The sequence below is a fragment of the Manacus vitellinus genome, unplaced genomic scaffold (assembly GCF_001715985.3).
Source record: "Manacus vitellinus isolate BGI_N305 unplaced genomic scaffold, ASM171598v3 scaffold_24_pilon, whole genome shotgun sequence".
NCBI classification, from domain to species: domain Eukaryota; kingdom Metazoa; phylum Chordata; class Aves; order Passeriformes; family Pipridae; genus Manacus; species Manacus vitellinus.
Window position 1 is genome coordinate 8,388,510 of NW_021939798.1, and position 23,841 is coordinate 8,412,350.

General features: G+C 45.3%; 4 protein-coding genes across 4 annotated transcripts in view; 2 read left to right on the forward strand and 2 right to left on the reverse strand.

Annotated features, from left to right (window-relative positions):
• LOC103754900 (meteorin-like protein) overlaps positions 1-3,652 on the forward strand; it is a 6,857-nt gene extending 3,205 nt beyond the window's left edge. Inside the window, exons 3-5 of the mRNA XM_029960087.1 lie at positions 9-138; positions 500-559; positions 2,984-3,652. Of these exons, the coding sequence (XP_029815947.1) occupies positions 9-138; positions 500-559; positions 2,984-3,300 (507 nt within the window). The 3' untranslated portion in view covers positions 3,301-3,652. The remainder of the gene's footprint in view (positions 1-8; positions 139-499; positions 560-2,983) is intronic.
• Positions 3,653-8,496: 4,844 nt separating this feature from the next.
• TRIM25 (tripartite motif containing 25) lies at positions 8,497-15,225 on the reverse strand. The gene is given in 11 exon segments (XM_029960088.1): positions 8,497-9,044; positions 9,743-9,847; positions 10,186-10,212; positions 10,896-10,976; positions 11,345-11,422; positions 12,036-12,195; positions 12,656-12,889; positions 13,292-13,387; positions 14,546-14,956; positions 14,959-15,081; positions 15,084-15,225. Coding segments are annotated over 11 exon segments (1,956 nt in total). The 5' UTR covers positions 15,177-15,225.
• Positions 15,226-15,844: 619 nt separating this feature from the next.
• Positions 15,845-23,841, forward strand: part of SCPEP1 (serine carboxypeptidase 1) — a 19,390-nt gene continuing 11,393 nt past the window's right edge. The window contains exons 1-4 of the mRNA XM_029960026.1: positions 15,845-16,019; positions 17,012-17,108; positions 18,869-18,954; positions 19,670-19,830. The gene's annotated coding sequence lies outside the window, so the exon portion shown is untranslated. The remainder of the gene's footprint in view (positions 16,020-17,011; positions 17,109-18,868; positions 18,955-19,669; positions 19,831-23,841) is intronic.
• On the reverse strand, positions 18,584-22,937 carry COIL (coilin). The gene is made up of 6 exons (XM_018073032.2): positions 21,552-22,937; positions 21,134-21,220; positions 20,735-20,782; positions 20,056-20,131; positions 19,285-19,373; positions 18,584-18,786 (listed from the first exon to the last, which is right to left on the reverse strand). The coding sequence occupies exons 1-6, from the start codon at positions 22,935-22,937 to the stop codon at positions 18,697-18,699; spliced, it is 1,776 nt and encodes a 591-aa protein (XP_017928521.2). The 3' UTR covers positions 18,584-18,696.

Here is a 23,841-nt window from a genome sequence, read left to right on the forward strand (position 1 = left end):
GCCCGCAGCGAGTGGCCCTGTTCCTGCAGGCCAGCCCGCAGAGGGACATCAGCCGCCGCACCGCCAGCTTCCAGTACGAGCTGCTGAGCAACCAGAGCGCGGCCGGCCCCGACTTCAAAAAGATGGCCCTGGTGGAAGGTAAGAGCAGGGGCAGCCCCGGGGCTCCGCTGCCAGGGCAGATCTAGGATAGCATTTGGTATTCACTGGTGCATCCCTTGGGACAGAAGCTGTTTTGGGTTGAGGGGTTTGTTGCTGCAAGGGGGGTCCTGGTGGTGCCATCCCTGAGAACATCCCCTGTGCTTATTTCTTTGCTGTGGTTGTATTTGCACAACAAGAGACTTGGTTTGCATCTGATCATAATTCTCTCTAACTTGGTAGTTCTGCCTCATTTCCTTTCCTAATTCACCAGTCCTATATTATCTAATGTACGTATTATTGTATAATAATGTATGTATATTATAGTGTTATAAATAACTAACTGGTCTGGGTTTTTTTCTAGCTATGTGCCGTCCTTGTGACAACGTGGAACTTCTTATGGCCATTTGCAGCAGTGATTTCGGTAAGCTGACTAAAGGAGAGTCATTCTGCCTTTCATTTATATTGATTATTTGGATTTGTTTGCTACTGTTCTTCAAATAATGTCATGATTGTGCTCCCTGATCTGGGAAAGAAAATAGCTGTGTGAAAAGGAATCTGAAGCGGGGGGGGGGCAGGAGTGAAACCTGGAAGGGAGAAACTGGCTTGTTTCCTGAACTGCAAGTAATTCTCACAGGTGTGAGCTGCTGGCTCTTAGGTGTAGACACTCATGCACACAGGTTGTACATGCTTGGTGTGGTCATTTTTATTCCCTTTGTCTATGTTTCTTTTTATCCCCACTATGAATATGCTCTCTCTCTTCCCTCACAATTCACACACTTCTAGTTCTTTTTCTGCAAAGGCAGTGAGTTGTTTGTAGCTCAGTTAAAGACTTCAGGTGGTTTAAACTTCCTTCAGTGATGTCCTGGTTAGGTTTCATGCCTTATGAGAAAACAGAGCAGTTATAGTCCATAAGAAAAGAAATAATAAGAAATACTAATTCGATGATACCTTAAAAGTTTTTTCCTTTTTCTCTACTTGATAGTGCAATAGGATTTTTGTTTTTCTTCTGAGTGGTTTGTCCATTTTATTCCCCTGTTTTTCCACACTCACATTTGTATCTCTTCGATTGGGTCAAACAGCTAAAGCTGTAGAGCTGCCTCTCCACGTGGCCACAATTCCATTGCTGTAAATGCACCTACGTGAAAATAAAACTACAAATTCTGTTCAATGTTTACAAACCCCCACCAAATCACTGCTTCCCTACCCCGGGGTTGCCACACTACGAAGCTGATAAAACCAGACACCAACATCACTGTGCAAATACAAACCCAGTGCAGAGCAGGCTTCCCTTGGGGTGCTCCTTAGCTGGTAATTTTTATTCTTCCTCTAAATTAATCGGTGCAATCCAGCCCGTTGTTTTTCCTTGATGAGGTCCCTGGTTCCCATGCGGGTGCTCTCCCTCGGAACAAGCGGAGACTGACAGATGTGGAGGCCCAGGCACACAATGGGGGCACTTCCACTCACAGCAGCAGCAGACCAGAAGAAATGGCCCTTTGAACTGACTCTATTTATGGCCTGACTTCCTTGCCCCCAGCCCACAAATCGCTATCATCGACTTTTTTGATTAGAGAAAATAGCTGCTAATGAAAGTGTAAATGACACTGGGAGTGAATGGGGGCTTTATAGTCCCCCTTGGGATGGGGGTCTTCAGTGACTGGGCCCTGAGCAGTGCAGGAGCAACTTGGAGCACCAGGAACAAGTGCATTATAGCTTGTCAATAGACTTGACTGCATCTGATTAAAAATGATCACACAAAGAGGGGGAGAGAGCAGAGACATCTGTTACACAAAATTCTGCATTCCCTTGGAAAATCTAATTAAATGAGGAAGTTCTTGGAGGCTTCAGAAATAAGTTTATTCTGCATCTTGGGTTGTTGAGTTTTCTGTACCCAAACGAGTGAGTTCTGTGGCAGGAGGGTGGTGCTGTACCCATTGCTTTGCAAACCTCTCATTTGCTGAAGAGCTCGTGGCTCAAATGGTGGCCTGTTTCTGAGCCTTCTATGGATGTGGCATTGAAACTAACTTAATTAGTAGAAGCATAATTGATTGCTGTGAAAAATGGGGGCAGTGACATTGAGAAAGATGGATTCAGGACAGCAAACACCTGTCAGATGGAATGTTTTATTCTCCATGTGGTTGATGCAAAGGATGCTTTCAGTCAGAGACTGTGGCTTCTTGTGCTTCCCTTCCAGCTAGGATCCTTCTGGGAGAAGAAGGTACATGTATGCTATGTGATTTTTGAAATAAGGCTTCAAATAAATTCGCTTTAGGAGTTCTGAATGTTGTTCATCATCTCCCAAAGTGTCTTTTGGAGGATGGATGACATTTTCTTTTGAGTGGAAAAAAACACCAAACCTTTAAATGAAAAAAAAAAATTTAAAAGCTCTCATTTCCTTCAACCAAGTCATATTCTGATTTTTCTTGGATTAACCTCTGTTAGTGGTGTGAAAGGAAAAGCTCCAGAGTCCCTTGGAGTCAGTAAGGAAGGCAGCCTGTGATAGTCATTGTCTTGGAAACAGACTGGAAAAGATGAATCCCTGAACTGACCTCTTTTCATGTGCTTTTTAATCCTTCACTACTTTTCATTATCAAGCAAGATAGATGCTTTGTCCTCAATGTAGGTGGTTTGAGTAGTCATAAAGCACAATTCCAAGGACATAGCACTGTCTGTGTAGGGATCCCCTGGGCAAAGGATGCAGTACAAGCTCAGAAATGTGTCCACGTGTAGGTGGGAGGTGTAAAAACTGCACCACTCCTGCTCTCCAGTTATTTCATTCAGTGAGCTCCTGGTACCTGAGCTGCTTGCCTGCTGCTCCATAACCAACTCCTGTCTTCCTCACATCCAGTGGTGAAGGGGTCCATCCGAAACGTCTCCCACGACTCGGAGAACCACATGTCCCAGGTGGATGTCAGTGTCCAGAGAGTCTACAGGCAGAAGAACAGGATTTTCCAGCAGGATGAAGGGAGTGGGGAGTGGAGAGGCCCAATCCGAACCCTGCTGCAGTGCAAGGTGAAGAAGGGAGGTGGAGATTTCCTCTTCACTGGGAATGAACACTTTGGGGAAGCCTGGCTGGGCTGTGCCCCTCGCTTTAAGGATTTCATGTTTGTTTATCGAGCTGCCAGAGAAAGAGGAGCCAACCCCTGCGAGTTTGAGCTCAACTGACAAACAGAGACACTTGTTGAGAGCTCAGTTTTCAGATACTGAACCTGCAGCAGAGTTAAAACCCAGGACTGAAGCTGACAATTCCACCCAAACTGGGAGCTGGAGAATTCCCTGAGGATAATGGTTCTGTGAGCCCTGTGAACTCTTTTAATGCTCATTAGTTTCTCCTTCTTCAAACTGTCATTGTCTCACAAAATAACTGTGAATTTTGAAAAGATTATCTTTTTTGGGGGATTAGAAAGCAGCTTGTGCCCAGGATTACAAAATTCTAAAATGTTTTGCTCTGTCTACATGCAGTGTGCTTTTTCTCCAGATATTTTTCTCCTCCCCAATCTCTACTTGATTTCTTTTCCTTTACAGGCGAATGTGGAAACTCTCTCTAAGCTGGGGGAGTAGGAAACTACCCTTGAGGAAAAAAAAAACAAAAAAAAAAGAAATCCCCAAGAACTACTTCCTTTTTAAAATGGAACATAGGTGCTGTAAAAAGTATGTTTTCTTTTCTTACACTGAAAGACACTAAGGAGCTTAATATAAGCACAGACAAAATACAACTAACTTGACTTCTGAAAGTTCTGTTGAACTGATTTAGAATCAAGAATTGCTCATGATGGTGTTTTCACCTAAATTATCTGCCTCTTTTCAATTAGCTTTCATTATTTGAACCGTGGCTCCTCCCACCCTCCCTCAGTGCTTTGGCCAGGCTCCCATAATTGCCTGTATTTTATGTAAATGGAATTGCTACACCGTAAAATGATATACAAATGTGTCTACCACATAGAGCCCAATAAATGGTGTGAATAAACCCATTATTTCCCGTGTAACAGCATCTGATTGCAGCCTGGGAAACACGGGGCTGACAGATGTGAGCCCGTGACAAGGCCTGCAAAAATCTGAATGAGGAGCCCTCTGACAGGCCACAATTAATTGACTTTTGAAATGACTCCTTTTTTTTTTTTTTTCCACAGTTCTACTTGGCTGAGCAAGGTTCACAAATTGCTGTCTTGAACTTTTTAATGGGACAAAATAGCTGCCAATGAAAGTCTAAATGACATGAACTTTGAATGGGAGTCGTACAATGGCCACGCCGTGACATGTTTTCAACTGACATATTGATTATTTGAGAAGTAGCAGCCACTTAATTGGGAGGGAATGGGGAAGGGGGGAACAAATGGGAGGGAGTCAGAGGACTGGGTGTAGAAATACAGGGTGTTAAACAGTAGCCAAATATAGTTTTATTAAAATAGGGAGCATCCTGATAAACACTTCCACGTGTTTTCCCAGAGAGTACAATTTGGAGTCCAAGTCAGTTTTTCTTTTTGCTGTGAAAAAGTGTTCACAAAGCTAAATCCAGAGGAAATGTCATTAACAAGGAAGAAAATAGATCTTGTATGAGCAATGAGCCTGCTGACTTCCTGAGGGTCTCAGTACTTGCTCAAGACCCAGGCTGTAGTCACAGTCAAGTTTATATGGGCTTAAAATATCTATTTGTCTGGCTTTGGAAACTGAGACCAAGCTCTGACAGACCTGATTGACCTCCTAATCCCAGGGCCATCATGGTTAGTGAAGATGAGGATTTTTCCTCCCCTAGTTTTTGCTGGTTTGTTGTTTTGTGTTCTGCTGATCAAGAAATGCTGTTTGAATCTCTGGGAACTCTTTGGAGAGTTTCTTCTCCAAAACCTCCATCAGCCCAACTGACTTGGAGAACTTTAAGTGGAAAAGGAAATGCTGAACTTGTTTCGTGGATGTCTTTGTTTGGGCCGATTTTTAAACATGTTGAGCCACCACAACAGCTCCCTCCTGAGCTGTTTTCCACTGGCCACGTGGGGAGGCAGCAGCCTGCAAACCACCCTCCCTTTAGTTTGATTTCACTGGATAATGTTGGGAATCATCACCCATTGCTGCTTCTGGGTGTACCTTAAGCAGGCAGATGCTGGACATCACCTGAGGGTTTTTTAAGCAATCCCACACTGAGTCCTTAGTTGTTCCTCCTCCTCCAGCTGATGGCCACGTTTTTGTTTACTTGAAAAGGTTCCAGTTTTGTTTACTGGTCAGGATGTTCCCCTTGTCATCAGCTGGTAATGGGTGTGTAGCTCAGGGGAAGGAGATCTAGGACAGCATTAGACAGCCCAGAGGACACCACAGCCTCTGCAACTCTCCTTTCCTCTCTTACCCACTTCTTGTATAACTCAGGGAATTATGCAGTAAAGGACCTGTTATTTGTACTCTGCTGTGTCTTCCCTTCTGCCTCCCTCACTGCTTTGCTTCAACTCTGAGCACAGAACAAAACATTGAGAGTTGGGGTTTACTGTCAGTATTTATTGAATTCAAACTATCACAATTCACCAGTCAGCTCCTGCAGCAGTTACAGGCCAGGGATCAGGTGGCATAAAATCCATGTTGGTGGCCCTGGTGGGGACACCTGGGTGACACAACTACATGGAATAACACACCATACACATACTGAAGTACTTGGCTGATACATCACTGCAACCAACACATAAGTACATAAGCGTTTCTTTTTCTAAATACAATGTTTTTCTGATGTGTTTCATTGAAGAAAAGATTAAATTTAAACAGATTAGTTTATTTTTCAGTGAGCAACTGTTTCTTGATTTACTCTCACTTGTACATTAAAATGCCAATCAATCCACATCCTCATGGTGTTATTGACACCAGAATTAGTTCTATATCTAGACTGGGTAAGTTGGGTTCTTCGTAGTATTAACAAGAGAAGTACAATTAAAATATATGCTTCTACAGATGTTTTGTTTAAAACCAGTATAGCTTTGATAGTTACTGCCTAAGTACAACCACTTCAGTTGTGTTGAAAAGGTTTTTGAATCATCACTTATTATGCTGTAACTAATATTTTTCTTAATATTATATCACCCTAATGTTTCAATATATCCAAGATATCTGAAGCTAACCAAAACAAGAGTTTTCAGAAATCCAGCGATTCCATTACATATTTCTGATTTCATTCCAAACTAACAGAATTTCCTTCTATGATTTCTAGTCATTCATAGCACTAAAGAAAGCAAAAAATAGGACCAGGAGTACAGTGGCAGGCTTGTTTCACTGCCTCGTAATCCAGGACACCTTCTGTCTTCCATACTGTTGGTCGTTCACCAATGTGACATTTCAAGAATTCCCACCTTGTCCAGAATAAAAGCTGCTCTTGACTTTGGGTGTCACTCCAGACTGTGGCTACAGAAGCCCAAAGACTTGGAGGTCAGTACTGACACCCCTTTTAAGTCAAGAGGCAACAGAGAACGGGGACCTTCTCCACTGCACAAACCTTTGTCCCAAGGGGACAGAGTATCTTTCAGCACCTGCAAGTGGATCTGCAGCCCCGTGGCACTGCCAAGCAGATAAAGGATTTCTCAGAGGAAACTGCTCTTGTCCCTCAATGCTGACAAACTGGAAGGGCAGAAAACCCAGTCTGTCATTCATTGTTGGCTCCCAGCAGGACATATCCTCCCTCCACACCTTTTAAAGACTTCTGCTTAGGTTGGTAGTTTCAGTGCTGACTGTGCTTTGGAGAGTGGAGACCCTTGAAATAGTACAACTGCTCCAGAGACAGCTGTGGCACTTTTAGATCCACCAGCAATTCCATATCCTATCTTGGCCAAAGAAATGGAAGAAATCAAACTTATGCTATCCTTGACAAAGTACCAAGAGTTTACAAGCCAAGTGAAAACAGAGACACCAAGCCCTGAAAGTCTCTCTCCAAAGCACTTTGGCTAATGTGGAATGTATCATAGAGGGTCTTTTAAGCCTTCTAACAATTCCCTGCCAAACTGCCAGCAGTGGCTTTGTGTTCCATTTCACCAAGTCCCACAAGGGGAGTTTTACAAATCAAAGTCCAGGAAGTCTCTCATGTGAGCTTCCCTGTTCTTCATGGGCTACAAGAAATAGGAGCTACCACAGTAAGCCCAGAGGCATCAACAAGATACAGACCCAATAACTATGAGATCCAAGTACCTTGATTGCCTACAGACTGTAAATAGGAAGTACAGATTCCTCTGTACACAGAACTTCTGAAGACATATCACAACCCAAAGCAAAGAACACCAGGAAAATTAAAAATCCATCCCAGTAGGAATGGATGTATATTCTCCTTTGTGCTAATTCCCTGCATGTTTCAAAGGACTCACCTGTCTGCCCACAGGCTTCATGCAGAGAAGAAACAGCATTTTCTAGGTCCTGTGTACATGTCTTGAGACTCCTCAAATCAGAGTCCCAAAACCATACAAGAAATCCAGCTTCTACCACCTGAACAACTAAAGATACACCAGCAGAGAATATCCCACCTCACAAAGAAGAAAAGCTTTATGACAGAAGACCCTGCTTTAAGCAAACAGCAGATTTATGCTCCATATGCAAGCCAAAAATGCACCCCCTGAGCTCCTCAGCACACAAAAAAAAACCCCCAACACTAAAGAGCCTTCAGTGTGAAGATGTGAAGCATGTTCTGGGTCAGCAGATGAGACAGAATACTTCATCCTCCAAACTGTGTTATCACAGGACACACATCACTGCTCTGCAGGATGTCTTCCTGAAGACTCTCTGGTGTATTCCCAGAGTCAATGTCATTTATTCCTTGGTGATTTTAACACCATTTCTTTCCCATCAACTCTAAAAGTCTCTGCATTTCCATTCTGATGAGATCTGTCATATTGGCTTTTACAACTCTGTGCCAAAAGACCTGGACTTACTGATTTCAGTAGCTCTTTCTGTAGCATCTCATGGAGTCATACACTGAGAACCTGTGTATGAAGAACAGTCTGTGTATAGACAGAAAGGCAACACTGAGAGCTCCCTCAAAGCCTGGAACCTGAATTTGCCAAGGAATTCTTCCTGTTTCTTTCTCAAAGGGGTTATGGTTACCTGTGGAACACATTAATTCTGGGGCTCCTTTACAGTCAACCACAGAAGCCACAGCAGCTACTGAAGAGATTTAACAATGGTTCATACCATGACTTTGATTTTAGGGCAATCAAAGTCTTTGCAAAACCTTTCATTGTAGTTTTTACTATCATCAGCATTTTGCTAAATCACTCTCTAAGGGCTTCAGACCAAAGAATCGGCAGATTTCCCAAACTGCTTAAAAGAGCTAATAATTTTTACCTCAAACAATCAATCTTTGAGACTTTGGGTTTGATTACGTGCATATAAGTACTTAGGTGAACTAAACTAAGATAGGAGACCCTGCTGTTTCATTTAAGTGAGAGAGAGCACAGTGCCACTGGAGAACAGCCAGAAGGCAGGGTACAAGGCCTCGGTGAACTGGGCTTTGAATTTGTAGATCAAGTTGTGCTTCTCCCCCACTGCCATGAAGATCACAAAGCCCCCCTTGCAGTGGAGCAGCACCCCAATCCTGGTGGCCTTTGTGCTGGGTAAGCACTTTTCAACGTCGTCGTGCCAGGACGAGATTTTGTTGTTGAGCCACTCGACGCACCAGGAGCTGCTGTTCCTGCCCAGGCGGCTCTCGGGGCCGTGCCGGGCCATGCTGCCGTAGCACACCCCGATGCCACAGAAGCTGTTCTGCTGCAGCTCCACCTCCCAGTAGTGGATGCCCCTCTTGAAGCACTGGAACCCCAGGACCTGGCGGAAGTCGGTGAAGCGCTGAGGGTGGGGGTGGTAACCCCTGAAGTTGTCTGAGACGGACATCCTGGTGTAGTTGTCAGACAGCATCACGTTGTTATGAGCTGTGTTGTAATCCAGGGTGATTTGAGCAGTATCTGCAACGACATGAATCATGTGGAGGTACTGAAGAGCAAAGCACTTTTATTTATTTATCCTGTCCTGCCCAAGCACTTGTTCCCATGCTTGTTCATCTCCCAGCTCTGCTCTCCTCCTCAGTGCAGGCAGTTCTGAGGGCCTCAGTAAAACCTCCTGGGTTTAACTGCAGCTCCATGTTACACAGCAGGCAAATGGAGGGCGAGTTTCCTTCCTTCCTACATCCCATGGCATCCTTTCACCACCCAAATAAATGCTGGAAAAAGAAGGGGATCTTTGATCTGGCAGCAAAAGGTATACCCATGTTGTACAGCATCTTAAGAAGGCATCCTGAGCTCACATAAAAGCCTCCATTTCATTAAAAAAAAAAATCAGTGCATTACACCATATTTCTAGGCTACCCTGATGCCATCATTTTGGAGGAAACCAAAGCCATTACTTAGAAAACTTCATTTATCTTCATAAAGACACACAAATACTGGAGACAAATTGGATTCATCTGGCAAAAGAACTATTTAGAAAACTCCTGCCCCTTTTTCCTCCAAAAATTTCCTTCATTTGTAACAACTAGCTGATGGCCTATTGAGCTAACAAAACCTCCTCAGAAGTATTTCTGTTAGGTAGCTACAGAGGACACATAACACCAGCGCAATAAAAGCAGAAAGTTCATCTTTAAGTAGTATAATATTGAGTGTCTTACACTGCAGAAGCTCCTCTCTGGATTTCTTCAGAAAGCTGACAATAAGCTCTTTAGTTGCAGCAGCAGCAGCAGCAGCAGTTGCAGTTTTTGGTGCTGTGGTTGGTGCTGTGTGGACAGAAGAAAAGAGAGTTTGGCCAGTTGGGAAAGAAACCCTGCATGTTTAACACACCACCACAGACACACTCAGGTTGGAGCATGTCTGGTTTAGCCTCCTGCTCCACACCAGGTTAACTTCAATATTAGCTCAGGTTATTCCCCATCCTGTCAGGTTTTGAAAATCCCACTGTCTCTGTACAACCTCTATCAGTGTTTGATCACTCTGGTGATCATTACACCAACACTATTGACCAACACTCAATTTACCAACACTAATGACTATCTGCTTATCATTTTAAGAGCTGTCAGTGCAAATTAGAATAAGCATGCTGAAAGTTTGGACTTACCAACTTTAGCAGGTTTGTTTTTCTCCTCTGGAGGGGGAAAAAGAAAAAGTAGACTGTGAGTTCTACTGGGAATGAAAACCCCCTGATAAGGTTGTGTCAGCTGTAACACCATTGTCACAGCTCCTCTGGAGCTGCAGCAGTGGATGGAGCTGACAGTCCAGCATGTTGAAGCCAGGTACAAATACACCCACACTGAAAAGCTGCACAGGAAACACAACCTGCTATTTGCCTCTTATTTCCAGAGTCATAGGAAATATGACCCTGGAATATTTCTCTCCTCCAGGATGCTGCATGTTCAGGCAAGTGGCAACACACCTGTTCCCATGAGGCACAGACTATTCCTTTTCTTTTTACAACAGAACTTCAGTGCAGCAACAGGAGCTACAAATCTGTGAAACTCCATCTTCCCCAACAGACCCCACTGAGTGCTCCACACCCAGGACTTGTGAATGGAAAGGACCCTTTGTCAAGAGCTCTGTGGGAGTAAAAGAAGTGGTTTCTTAACACTTGGATTTATTTCCAAAGGAAAATATGAAAGATCTTCCAAACAGACTACAGTACCCATTAATGCTGGTATCTGGAATAAAACAGCACTGAAAGGCCCCAGTGTAACCTGCCACAAAGACTTCTCTCCATCACCCCAGCCCTACACTGTAGGCAAGATGTGGCCAGCAAAATGTTTGAGTAAGGCTCCTTTAATCACCACTTACTGGTATTTGCCTTCTCCTGCGGAGTGGCTGGGGTGTGGGAAAGGGTTCTCTCTTTGTGGGAACGATCCTGTGAGGGAGCACCTAAAACAACAGAACATGAACAGCCCATAAGCAGAATTCAGTATGTACAAATCCATCAAACAAGCCAAGAGGTGTCTGGTACAAATTAAAAAACCCTGAAAGAACCAGAGGGTGGGGAAGCTCTGCTTTGCTTTACAGCCCACACTGACACCACTACAGGCTGATGCACCACTGTACCTGTGCAGTTCACTGCTTTCCAGCTCACAAAGCATCCATCACTAAACATCCCAAAGCACCCTCCCTTTCCTGTGCCAAGGTGCTCATAATCTCTGCATCACCACTACAGCAAACAGCTCTGGGGTAACTGCTTGAACTCTTATTTATTTGTAAAACCTTAGTTAGGAGAGGATGATTTCTTTAGTACTTACGTAGTTGATGAGGCCTTCTTCCAACAGGGGTTTTGTCTCTAGGAGCCACTGGAGGGCCCATAGTTTTCCCAGGTGTGGCTGCAATGGCAATATTTTACATTATGGTTGGTATTGCCAGTACACAGAAATGCACAGTAACTACAAAGAAAGGCATTAGTGAGGACATTTTTCAGTCTTATTTATCCGTTGTGTGAATAGAACTGAAGGGACACTCAGCAGAGATGGAAAGTGCATCCCCATGCCCCAGTCCAAAAGACAGTTTTGCTTAACCCAGTAAGTAGGACTTACACAGTCAGCACCTTGACAGCCCTGTCACCCTAAAGAGTTTCACATCTCCCCTCAAATCTATGTCCTAACCACATCCAAGCCTGCTACATAATGACACCATAAATTACTCTAGGGAAGAAAGGCTGAGCTGTGCCAGAAGGGTGTAGGATCATGATGCTCATCAACTTATCCAATTACAGATAACAGTGAAGAGACACTGGCATGTTTTGTCTCCCAATTTAGCCCATACTGTGATGGTTTTGTGTGGAAATGGAGGGAGGACTGCAGAGGTTGGAAGACATAACTTACATTAACCAACTGTACTTGTTGCACTTTTTATTTAAATTATATTTGGAGAGGGAAGATTCCTCATTTGAGCTCACAGCCAAAGCAGAAAATGCCAGTTTTCTCAGTGATACAGTACCTTCTGCTTTTCTCTCCTTATACTGAACCGCTGCTGCAAGTTTCAGTGTTTCTCTGAGGTTAACGGCAAACATATAAGTGGAATTCATCACATTTTGGTCCATTTCAACCACAGGAACGAAAGCCTCTTTTGGTGATGTTCGTTGCAGTGCTACTGCTCTCTGAAATGACAGATGGAAGATTGGGGCAGAACGCCTTGCGTAGCACATACGTTAAAATATAACCAGGTTATTTTAAATGGCACAAAGGCTACAGCTGGACACAACCCAGGGCAAAATTTCAGCAGCAGCCCACATGCCTTAGTTCCCAACTGATATCTGAAACAATGAGAAGGATCTGGACAGAACTGCAGCACCTCCTGGAGATGAGTTCTTGCCCGCTGGCCCCTCTGTTTGTGGCAGAGGTAGTGGCTGAGCTGGGGGAGTTGCAGACACCATTCCAGTGTTCTTTCACTGATATTTGTGTACTCATTGGCACATCCTTTCATAGCAGGTTCTTGCACACAACTGCAATACCGTTTGACTGAAAGTGTCTGGAGAGCGGGATGACCACAGCAGGTTTTTGTGATTCTGCATTCTAGAAACATGAAGAATTGGATTCACATTTAAAGGACATTAATACCTTCATAAACAGAACGTCATCGCTTTCAGTCAGTGCCGTCTCAATCTCATCTCTGAGAGACTGAATTTCATTCTTCTTCTTTCCCAGAACACTGTAAATATAATCAAACTTGTTCCAGACTCTCTTTTCTTCATCTGCAATTGCTTTCATGATCTCATTTTCTCTTTCTTCAATTATAGCTTTAATTTCAGAAAACTCACTTCTGATCAAATCCTTCTTTCTGGAAGCTGTCTCCTGGAGCAGACAAGACCAGACAGACACTGGTTTCAAAAGAACAGTTTGTGAACAAAGTACTCTTGCTGCTACTGCACAAAAACCTTTCAGGAACATTTAGGCTTCTCTTACTTGAAACAGGAAATAGAAGAGCTGAGTATTTCGATGTAGTTCATAAAGAAAACTGCTTCACTCGCAAGGAATGGGGGCATTAAACACATAGTGCCTGGTTTGCTCCCATATCCCACAGAGCTGCCTGGCCCTGCCAAAATGCCTCTTTTCTGTTCCTTCCTAATAACATCTTCTCCTGCCAGTTCAACCTCAGTACTACAGCCGTTGTCACGAAGGCACAATCACCAACACCACACAGTGGCCAGCGTGTGCCAAGCAACCCGACAGCACTTTGAACAGTTACCCACTTACAGCAGATTGGCTTTGGTTGGTTTTCACAGTGCTCATTGCCTGAGCAGCTCTTTCACTCTGATTATTCAGCATCATGAGTTTCTTCTTCAGCATCACCTGCAATAGGAGAGATCAGAAATTATGCCAGAGAAGCAGTTGCATCGGGTCACACTCACTGAATAAGAATCATGTTCACAGAAAGTTTTAAATAATCTTGTAAGCATTTAGTACCAGCAGTTTAAAACCTATTTCTCCTGAAACCTTCCAGGATGTAGAAGTACTGTCCTGCATACATGTGCCTTGTGGCACCCACACCCTCCCTGAAGCTCCACCTGTCCCAGAAGCAAGATGCACACTGTTGACTCACTCTCTTGATAAGGACTGAGTGCTTTCAGCAGTTCACATGCTAAGAATAAATGTTAGCTCTCAGGCTGGGCTTTGGGCACAAAGTTAATGCTACTGTTCACCCCTCTCACTTTGAGAATTTTATCACTCAGATGTGAGTTACCTGTTCCTTTAGCTCAAGATGCTGCTAAGCTCAGTCAGGGATGAGTTCTGCAGGAAAGCTGTACACACACTCACCAAACAGATGGGAGTTTCTGAACTGAAAAGCTGAAAGCCTGAACTTTTCATGCATGAAACTTTTCAGTTTCATGCCTGAACTTTTCAGGCATGCTTTACTCAACTACCCTTCAAGTTTCAGCTGCACTGTAAGATATGAAGGCCAGGCTTCCACTCTGTGAATCTCCTTCTGGCTGGAGAAGAGCACTTCCTATGTGCTGGAGATCTCCCTAGGCTACTTTTATAATTCTTTGAGTCTTTAAAACATACACAGGGCAGTGTCTGTCCACAGCCCCTCGGGTCAGCCTGTGAGAACACCATGCAGTGAGCCCTGGCAGCAGAGGAGGCTTGGAGTTCTGGATGACACCGGGATTGTGGGAGACCTCACTGGTCAGCCCAGCCCAGCCCAGGAGCTGGCAATCAGCCCCATGACAGCACCTTCCCAGAACCCTGGCCCTTGAGTAACATCTTGGAGAAAGGAGGAAAATGCAAGGAATGACTCTCTGCTTGGAGAGAGGAGGAAAACACAAGGAATCAATCTGAAGATGTGCCTGGGAGGGAGATAACAGTCTGCCAAGGCCAGATGCAAGATTTACAGTCCAAGTCTTGGCCCAGCCTCCCCCTCGCCCTCCCTGAAGGAGAGAAGAGAGGCTCCAGGGTGTCCCTGGGAGGATGTTCCAGCCCCGGAGGGCACCAGACCCCGCAGCTGCTCACCTGGGCATTGGCTTTAGCCTCCTCCAAGGGGCTGGTGTGGCACACCTTGTGCCCGAGCAGGCAGAGGGAGCAGATGCAGCTGCCGTGATTGCTGCAGAAGAACTCGAAGAGCCGGTTGTGCGAGGGGCACTTGCGGTACTGGAGGTCTCTCAGGGGCGGGCAGAGCTGGTGGTCGCGGAAGGCGGGGCTGTCGCGGTGCGGCCGCAGGTGCTCGGCGCAGAAGGAGGCGGTGCAGGTCAGGCAGGTCTGCACGGCCGGCGCCTCCCGGCAGCTGTCGCAGTACACGGGGGGCTCCTCCGCCTCGCACTTCGCCGCCCCTCCGTCCTCCTCCTCCTGCTCCTGCTCCTCACCCCCGGCCCCAGCGCGGCCCTGGAGCTGCTCCACCACCCGGCACAGCACCGTGTTCTTCTTGCCAGCTTCGGGCGGACCGCGAAGGTGGCGCGGCACGGGGGGCAGCTGAACCCCTCGGGACAAAAAGCCCGCCCAAGCTGCAGACTCCAGGCAGGCGGGGCACAGAAGTTGTGGCCGCAGGGCACTGCGTCACGGGGCTGCTAAGAGGCAAGAGGCAGAATGCAGCAGGTAGTTCCTCCTCCAGCCCCGCCAGGCTCAGCTCCGGCTCCAGCGTCGCCATCGCCGCGTCCGCCGCTGCTCCGACCAGCCAGAAATGAAACTGGGGATGGAGGAACGAAACCGGGTCTGGAAAATCGAAACTGGGGCCGGGGCTTTCCGGAAAATTGCGTGTCCCGTCCCCGCCCCGATGGGAGGGACGGCAGCCCTGTGGCAGCCCCGGCCAGCACACGCCCGTCTCCCGCAACCCGGGCAGCCCGGGTACATGCGGGGACTCTGCCCCGGGATGGGCACGGAGAGTACCGGGGACCGCGCCCCAGCCCGCGACCCCCGGGCTGAATCTCACACCCCTCCACGCACCGGGGCCGCGGGTGACCGGTCGAGGGGCTCCGGGCGGGGGTCGGGCAGGCGTCCCTCACCGCCGCCCAGAAGACCTCGAGTTTGCGTTTTCTAAAACCGCAGCGGGTGATGTCGGGTAGCCGGTGCCCACCCGGGCTGCCGGCCCTGCAGCCCCCCCATAGCCCCCCGCAACCCCTCATAGTCCCCCGCAGCCCCCATTAGCTCCCCACAAGCCCCCCATTCAGCCCCCCCGCAGCCCCCATAGCCCCCCACAGCCCCCCCATAGCCCCCCACAGCCCCCCATAGCCCCCCACAGCCCCCCATAGCTCCCCGCAGCTCCGAGTCACAGCCCGCGAGCTCCTGCTTGGGGCTCGGGGAAGGGATGACCCCCAAATCCCGGCTGCTCTGAGCTATGGGTAACCTGGCTGTTGAAGATCAAATAGATTCGTGGAGTGGTTTCGGTTGGAAAGGACCTTAAACATCGCCTGGTTCCAACAGCTGATGTCAATCCAGCATTTTTAAAGCACGGGTTACCGCGCTGTGAATGTGGAACCCATCACGACAGAAGGTATTTCCTCGAATTTTTATTTTCCTCGGTCTAACTGTTGAATAATCGCTGTTTCTAACAGGAACATTGATGCTGAATAGCAACAGGTGCAACTACTCCCTTTTTAACTAACCTGATTCCAAATTCTTACTCCTCCTTCTTCTGCCCTGTCTGTTGGTGACCCAGGGTCTTGCTCAGGGCTCTCTGTACTTCTCCACCCACACTGGCAGCATGGAAGAAACAGAGCAGCCTGGCACAAATTCTGTGGGCCTCCAGTAATTTAAACAGAGCCTGGTGGTCTGCAGCACAAGGAGCTGTCTGCTCTCTCCTCTTGTCCAGTGGGCAAAGGACACCTTGTATGGAGAACTGCTGAGGTTCCTTTTAATGTCATTAGAAAGTATTAGCACGCAATCGTGTAGTCATTAGTCCTTAGGGGCTTCTAAAAATGTTCAGGAATTGTATAAAGCACTCAAAAGAGGCAGTGGTGGGTCATCTGTTACAGTTGAAATGAACTCCTAGTCATTTCTTTTGTAAGACTGAATTAAATCTGGATGGTCGTTGCAAACCTACGTTGTAGAGATTAACGTGGACCCCTACCCACACCAGTTATCACTCCAGTCTTGCAGTACTCCTTCGGGATAAGCTGCCCAGGGCTCTGAGTCACTGCTTTGTGACAGACACAGGTGCAGAAAGGACAAGAGGAGGCATTTGGAGCTGCAAGGCTGTGACAGGAGCAAACCTTCAGGGACAGAGTCTCTCATACGCCGGAGGGTGGAGGAGTTTCAGTTTCGAGGAGAAGGGCACGGTGCCATGCACTTACAGCACGGTTGGCATGGGCTGATCAGGACTTTGTAACTGCTGTCAGAGGAAATGCAAACCCCCGGGGGAGCCTGAGAGGTGGTGGCTGACAGGGACTGCAAAGGAACATTCTTAGAGAGCTGTGTTGTGCATGTGTTACCGGTGACTGGACCAAGGAGCAGCTCTTAATGTTTACATTTTTTATTTTTCTATAGTGAATGAACTCCTTGGGCTTATCTGGACCAAGCCATCGTCATCTTTCAAAGGCTCAGTACCTTGTGCAGCACTCCTCTGGTATCTACTGATACAAAGGTATGTAAATAAAAAGGGTAAATATACACCCTGGCAACTGTAGCTTTTGCTTCTGGAGCAGAGCACAGGATGTTTAGAGCTCAGATGAGCAATTTAAGTTCCCCATTGTCAAAGAGGGCTTGAAATTCTGGTTTTGAGGAAGCCAAATCACTCTTTTTGTCTAAAAGACAATAACGTTGTAACATTAAAAATTAATTACCATTTACATAGCTAATGAAGTTACTGCTCTCTTTGCTTCCTTGAAATTACTTGAGAACTTCCTGTGGTCCTGAACTACATGGCCAAAATACAGTGTGGGCAGTGGAACAAGAGGTGAGTCCTGCTCTAACAGTGCTGTGAAATACTTGCACTTAGCTTTTACAATTTCTTAAGAATTAAAAATTAACAATTTCCCTTAGAAAAACAATCTTTCCATTAATCCCCACTGTCTCAACATCACTGTGCTAGTGTCTGGCATCTTCTTCTTGTCCAGTTTGCAAGAACAGCCACACATGAATCTAACTGTCCATTTCTCAAAAAAACCCCAAATTCTAGCATGAAATTAATGGCAACTAAAGAGAACCACAATACACAAATCAGCTTTACTTGTATAAAAATGATTCCTTCACAAACAAGACATTTTAATAGGGCTAATGGAAAGATGTGCAGTATTTTAATGTAATCATGCACTGGTCAGAGCACAAATTAGCAAACCACCATGTACAGTTTTTCAGGTGTTTGTATCTATAGAGTTTTTGGGTTTTTTCCATGTCTTCTCTGTAAGAGTCAACTACCCAGGACAGGGATTATCTGGAAGTGTAAGACTTGCCAGGTGTACAGAGGTACAAGGTGTCCCCTCAATGTTAATAATTATCAGAGCTGTCAGGGCAGCACATTGGCAGCACCCAGTGACCCACTGTGCTGCTGGGAAGGAAAGAAGAAAGGCAGCACAGCTCTTACAGAGCAAAAGGGTTTGATGTAAAACAAACAAAAGGGTTTTCAGGGCCTACACAGATTAACAGAATGGGGCACAATTTTGCTGGGGATTTGTGTTATTTTCCACTGGTTCTAAGCAAGGTTGAGTTACCATTACTATTTATATGCCTCAAAATTACAGAAGCTTGAAATCCACATGGATTTCTGGACATGTTCAGATGAACTCTGTAAGTAACTGCAAACTCATGGCATTTGTATGATGCTCAGCAGCAGCAGAGGAGGAGGTGTGCATATCAACAGTATTTAATTTTTAAATAAAAATGACCTCTGTAGGACAGTTATATGGTTTTAGCCAAACCCAGACATTTCAATAAGTTACTGACAGTACAAGGTTGTATTTTATCTTTTGATCAAACCATTCCAGTTCTGCAGCTCACAGCAGTAGGATATAAATATTAAGAAAAAAACCCAACAGACCTGTGTTAGACTAAACAAAGTCTTCCTGTACAGCGTAAAAACACACCTTAAGGAAAAAAAAAAGTGTTTTTCTTTTGGCATACTTCTTTTTAAAACAATTTATTAACAATATCCACCAGTGCACCTGCCACCCTCAGAACCAGAAGGCAGCATTTCACAAAACAAGTCTGTACAGTTATGTACATTTTTTCACACTTTAGATGGTTCCATTTTCAACGCTGGATCCATTGACTGGAGGCTCAACAATCAGTCTTGGCTCTATCAGGGCGTCCCAGCTTTCAGTTATCTGAAAACACAGCACAGACAACACTTAGCAGGTACCAGCCTCACCAACAGATGCAGTTTCTCTGTCATTACTCTTTGTCTAGGCCTGAACAAAGGCTCATTCCTGTGATTCATTGATCCTCTTGACAAACCTCAACCTGCCTGACATCCTGGGTAAGGGAAGATGCAGGTAAGAACAACAGTGCATGAAATCAATAAGCTTGAAAGAATGGATACTCTGTGAGACATGATGTTGTTTATTTTATTAGCCAAAATGAAAAGTTACAGTTTGATGCTGGCTTTGACCCCAGTTAATTGAGCAATATGCAAGAAGTGATTCTTACCTTGTGATCATGCACATTCTTGCTAGGAAGGAACATTTATTTTTGCTTCCATTTATTTTAATCAGATTACTCCCATTATTGTAAAGGGAATCTCCCTGAGGTGCACAGAGCCATAAAGCAGGGCAGGTATCAGCTATGCAAAACTGGTAACAGGATTCAAAGCAGGACCCATGTACCTTGGTGTCCTGAGGGACAGCATACTCAATCAGCTCTGCTCCATCTGCAGACTGGTAAACCAGATCGAATTTCCCCGGCTCCTTAGCAACTTAAAAACAAACAAACAACTCAATTAACTGTAAACAACAACAAAAAAAGTTTAAATGTTTACCTCAAACCCCAGTTTTGTTCTGTTTGGTTTACAGTTGTGTGTCTGGGCTTGTAATTCCAACAAAAAAAAATCTGAGGTAGAGCTGAATACTGCACACCAAAATTAAGGTGACTCATATGACTACATGTACAAAAAAGGTAACAATATGTTGCTTAATATGACAATTCATTAATTCTGGCTTCAATGGCAACTGCAGGACACCCCCTCAGTTCCAGAAACATTCCTTGTTTCAGGTCTCAGGAACTGCAGCTTGTCACTGCAGGGACTCACTTCCACATCCACTGAAGGCAGTGGCTTCACTGATGTTGCAAAGAATGGCATTATGGTCTCACATCTTCTCTGTAATTCCACATATTGATTTCAGCTTTCTTCAGAAAATGAAGCCACGCTAGAGGTGAGTTACTGAGCACTCATACTGACTGAAGAAATTCACTTTTCTAAATGCCCACGAGCATCTTCAGTTCAACTAGCAAGGGTTAGAACTCCTCCATTTAAAGAGACTTTTGGGGGAGGGAATGAGGAGGGAAGGGGTGTGTTGAGAATGAACCCAAGGAAATTGGGAATACTCCTGAAACATGAGCTGTTTGCCAAGTGATGCACATGACAACAAGGTACGTACTTTGTCCTGCTGGTGCTGAAAGGATCTCGAGCTCGATCTGTTTTTTATCAGCATTCCAACTGATTATTTTTGCCTCCTTCATAAAGCAACAAGAAAAGAATCAGGTAAGATACACTTCAGCACTGGATAACTATCCCATATCTACAACCACTGTGCTACTTGATCAATTCTAGAGGAAATTTGGCTATCAGTTTTTCCTATCTCTGTGTAGAAAATCTGCAGAGAATTAAAGCTCAGCAATCTGTAGTTACTGGCAACCAAAGTTTACTTACTGTCACTGACTTTTTAGTTTAACTCAGTACTTCTCCAGAAACCAAGTTCTCTCAAGTAGCTATAAAAAATTTTACTTGCACCCGTTTCAAGAACTTGCCCTGACTTCAAACCACAGCAGACTCAAATATATCTACATTTTTCTAGTTGAAGGTCTGTGTTTTTTGTCATCTCCAAAATCATTAATAATACTTGCAGTTGGGTTTGGCTTTTTTTTTTTAATAACTTTTTTTATTTTTATTCACCTTTCAAATTTTCAATTAGTTTTCATTTTTACTGCTGCACCAGGAATGGCCTCTGGAGCCAACTGGATGCAAAGAAAAACAGTGCACAACCTCAAAATATTTAAAGTCATACCTCACCTATAATAGTTCTGTGAGTGAATTAAGGGAGGAAAGAAAATCAGTACCTTATAGTCTGAAACTTCAGGACTGTAATTTTCAGTTAGTTCCAAGCGCTGTTGAAAGAAATACAAATAACAAATTGTAAGTTTTTGCAGTGAAGTGTAATTATTTGTATGGTAAGATTGGCAATAATATTGTAGGAAAGGTACCTAGAGAAATAACAATATGTGCATGGAAATTCACACTGAAATGACAGCAGACACAACATTTCTTTGTGTTACACAAATACAGAAAGTCTAAAGAAATGCATTTAACTCATGCACAGGCTCCAAACCTTTGTAAAAATCTAAGTCAGACTTTACAATGAGAGAATTTTTTAGAGAAATTATTAGGTCAGAAGCTTAGAGTGGCCCAAATGAAGCAATTTTAGCCCACTAACATTCGGTATTTCCAGAGTTCTTTACCTTAAAGGCAATCTTTTCTCCCACTTGGGGTGGAGCAGCTAGAAGAGGTAACACACTATAGTCTCTCTTGGGAACTTCCACGGGATTCTGTGGAAAAAAACAGTATCCCATTGACTTAATTACTGTATTAATAAAACCAGAAGATAATGTTTATGCTGTATGGGTTGTGAGAAGCTCTGAGAAGGGTAAGCTACCCATGTGAGTGCTTTGTTTTGAGATGTGTAGGACAATCACTTCAATACAAACACTTCCTCAGGCTGACAAATGGAGATATGATAAATAACAGATTTACTAAGTTAAGATCAGCCTTTATCCCATTAAGCTATTTCTGCTTTCATGAATTACTCTCATCCTATAGACTTTTTGCATAGTTAAAGCTGCAGGAGAAAGGTGACCCCTGACTGTGCAAGTCACTCACCTGGACAACAACAGAAGTGTTTGTCGCAGATTCATTTAACTGCCTCTGTTTCTGGCCTTCACTGCTGTAGTTATAGAAGAAGCCAGGGTTTGCTCCTCTCCCATGGCCTTGGCCCCTCATCATCCCACGAAACCCACGGCCCCTGGGTCCTCTCCAGAAACAATCCTCTCCCGATCCACGCCCCCTTCCACGGCCTGGGCTGGCAAATGGTCCCTGAGTATTGGTTGGCAACTGTTTAATACAGTTTCTTCCTATGGAATTACTCAGCCCAGCATCTGCTGCGGGTTTTTTAGTAACAGGTGTGTCTGAATCTGAACTGTCAGACTCTGAGGAGGAGCTCTTTGCTTTGGGAGCCTTGGTACTGGCTTTTACAGCCACCGTGTTGGTGGGCAGAGACTTTTCCTTGGCAGTGCTGCCTTGTGCTGGTGTCGCCTTCTCATCCTCTGTACTCGAGTCAGAATCTGAACTAGAGGACTGGGGTTTTTTAGCATTTTTACTAACTGCAGTCTTAGTCTTTTCAGTCTTAGACTTTACAGTCACTTTATTCGTTTTTGCATCAGAATTTGCAGCAGCAGCTTGGGATTTGTCTTTGGGAAGTGTCACCGCTACGGGTTTATGGGAAGATTTGTTTTGCTTTATGTTTAATTCACTGCTGTCACTGTCAGACGATGTGCTGGAGGAATCTGAAGTTTCCACCCTCTTTTTTCTGGACTGTGTTGTGATCTTTTTGGTGCTATTTTTACCAGAATTTAGAGAAAAGTTCTCATTTTCCCGTTCTAAAGCCATCTTTGCTGCAGCAGCCTTTGTCTGCTTTTCATCCTTCTTTTTTGTTGCCAACTGTTTCTCCTTCTCTGTTTTTTTAAGCTTTTTAGAATGGGCAGTAGAGCTCTCTTCCTTACCTTCTGCAAGTCTATTTCTTCCACTAACTTCTTCCTTCCTTTTTCTTTTCATGTACCTTTTTTGAGAGTCCCAAATATCTACAGAGCTCTCTTCCCTGCAGGAGGAATACTCAAGATTATGCTTGTCCTTTTTCTTTTTCCTTTTATGCCTGTCTTCATTCCTAGAGAATTCTTCCTCGTCCTGCTTGTGTCTGTGCCTTTTTTTGTCTTCTTCTGTTGTGTAAGTAAAGCCATCATCTGTCTCTTCATAATCATCTGCAACTATGTCATCCAACTTTACTCTGTCAAAAAAGATCCAAACAAAAGTCACTGTTGAGCAAAACAAACACTTTTTCCTACATGTCAGCACCTCAGGTAAATTATTCTGGAGCAGGGATGCTCCACCTGTGCATGGGACAGTCAGGAGCCTCTCCCATGAGCACAGGCTGTGACAGGCAGGTGCTGGGGCAGGGCACAGGCAACGCTCCCCTTCCATCCTCAGGGACATTCCCAACCCCTTGGCTCCCTCCAGCCCTTTCCAAGGAGGTCCTATCCCCGTCTTGCCATGTTCCAACCCCACGAGGGGACTCAGAATCCCAGAATGGGTTAGGCTGGAAGGGACCACAGTGAGGCATCTGGGCTGGGCAGAGCCTGGTCCATCCTCTGACACCCCCTTTGGATACGGATGGGTATGGATGGGGTTTATATGTGGGATTGACTCCCTGCTCCCGTTCCCACTGTCCCGATCCCAGTCCAATCCCCCTGTCCCTGTCCTGGTCCCCCTGTCCCTGTCCTAGTCCCCCTGTCCATATCCCCTTTGCATTCCCACTGTACTAGTCCCTGTCCCTATCCCTGTCCTGATCTCATCCTGCTATCCCTATCCCATTCCCCCTATCCCATTCCCACTGTCCCTATCCCATTCCCGCTATCCCATTCCCCCTATCCCATTCCCCTATCCCATTCCTATCCCATTCCCTCTATCCCATTCCCTATCCCATTCCTATCCCATTCCCACTGTCCCTATCCCATTCCCTCTATCCCATTCCCCTATCCCATTCCCATCCCATTCCTATCCCATTCCCTCTATCCCATTCCCCTATCCCATTCCCTATCCCATTCCCGCTGTCTCTATCCCATTCCCATCCCATTCCCATCCTATTCCTATCCCATTCCCCCTATCCAATTCCCTATCCCATTCCCATCCCATTCCCGCTATCCCATTCCCGCTGTCTCTATCCCATTCCCATCCCATTCCCCTATCCCATTCCCCTATCCCATTCCCGCTATCCCATTCCCTATCCCATTCCCTATCCCATTCCCATCCCATTCCCCTATCCCATTCCCCTATCCCATTCCCGCTATCCCATTCCCTATCCCATTCCCTATCCCATTCCCTATCCCATTCCCATCCC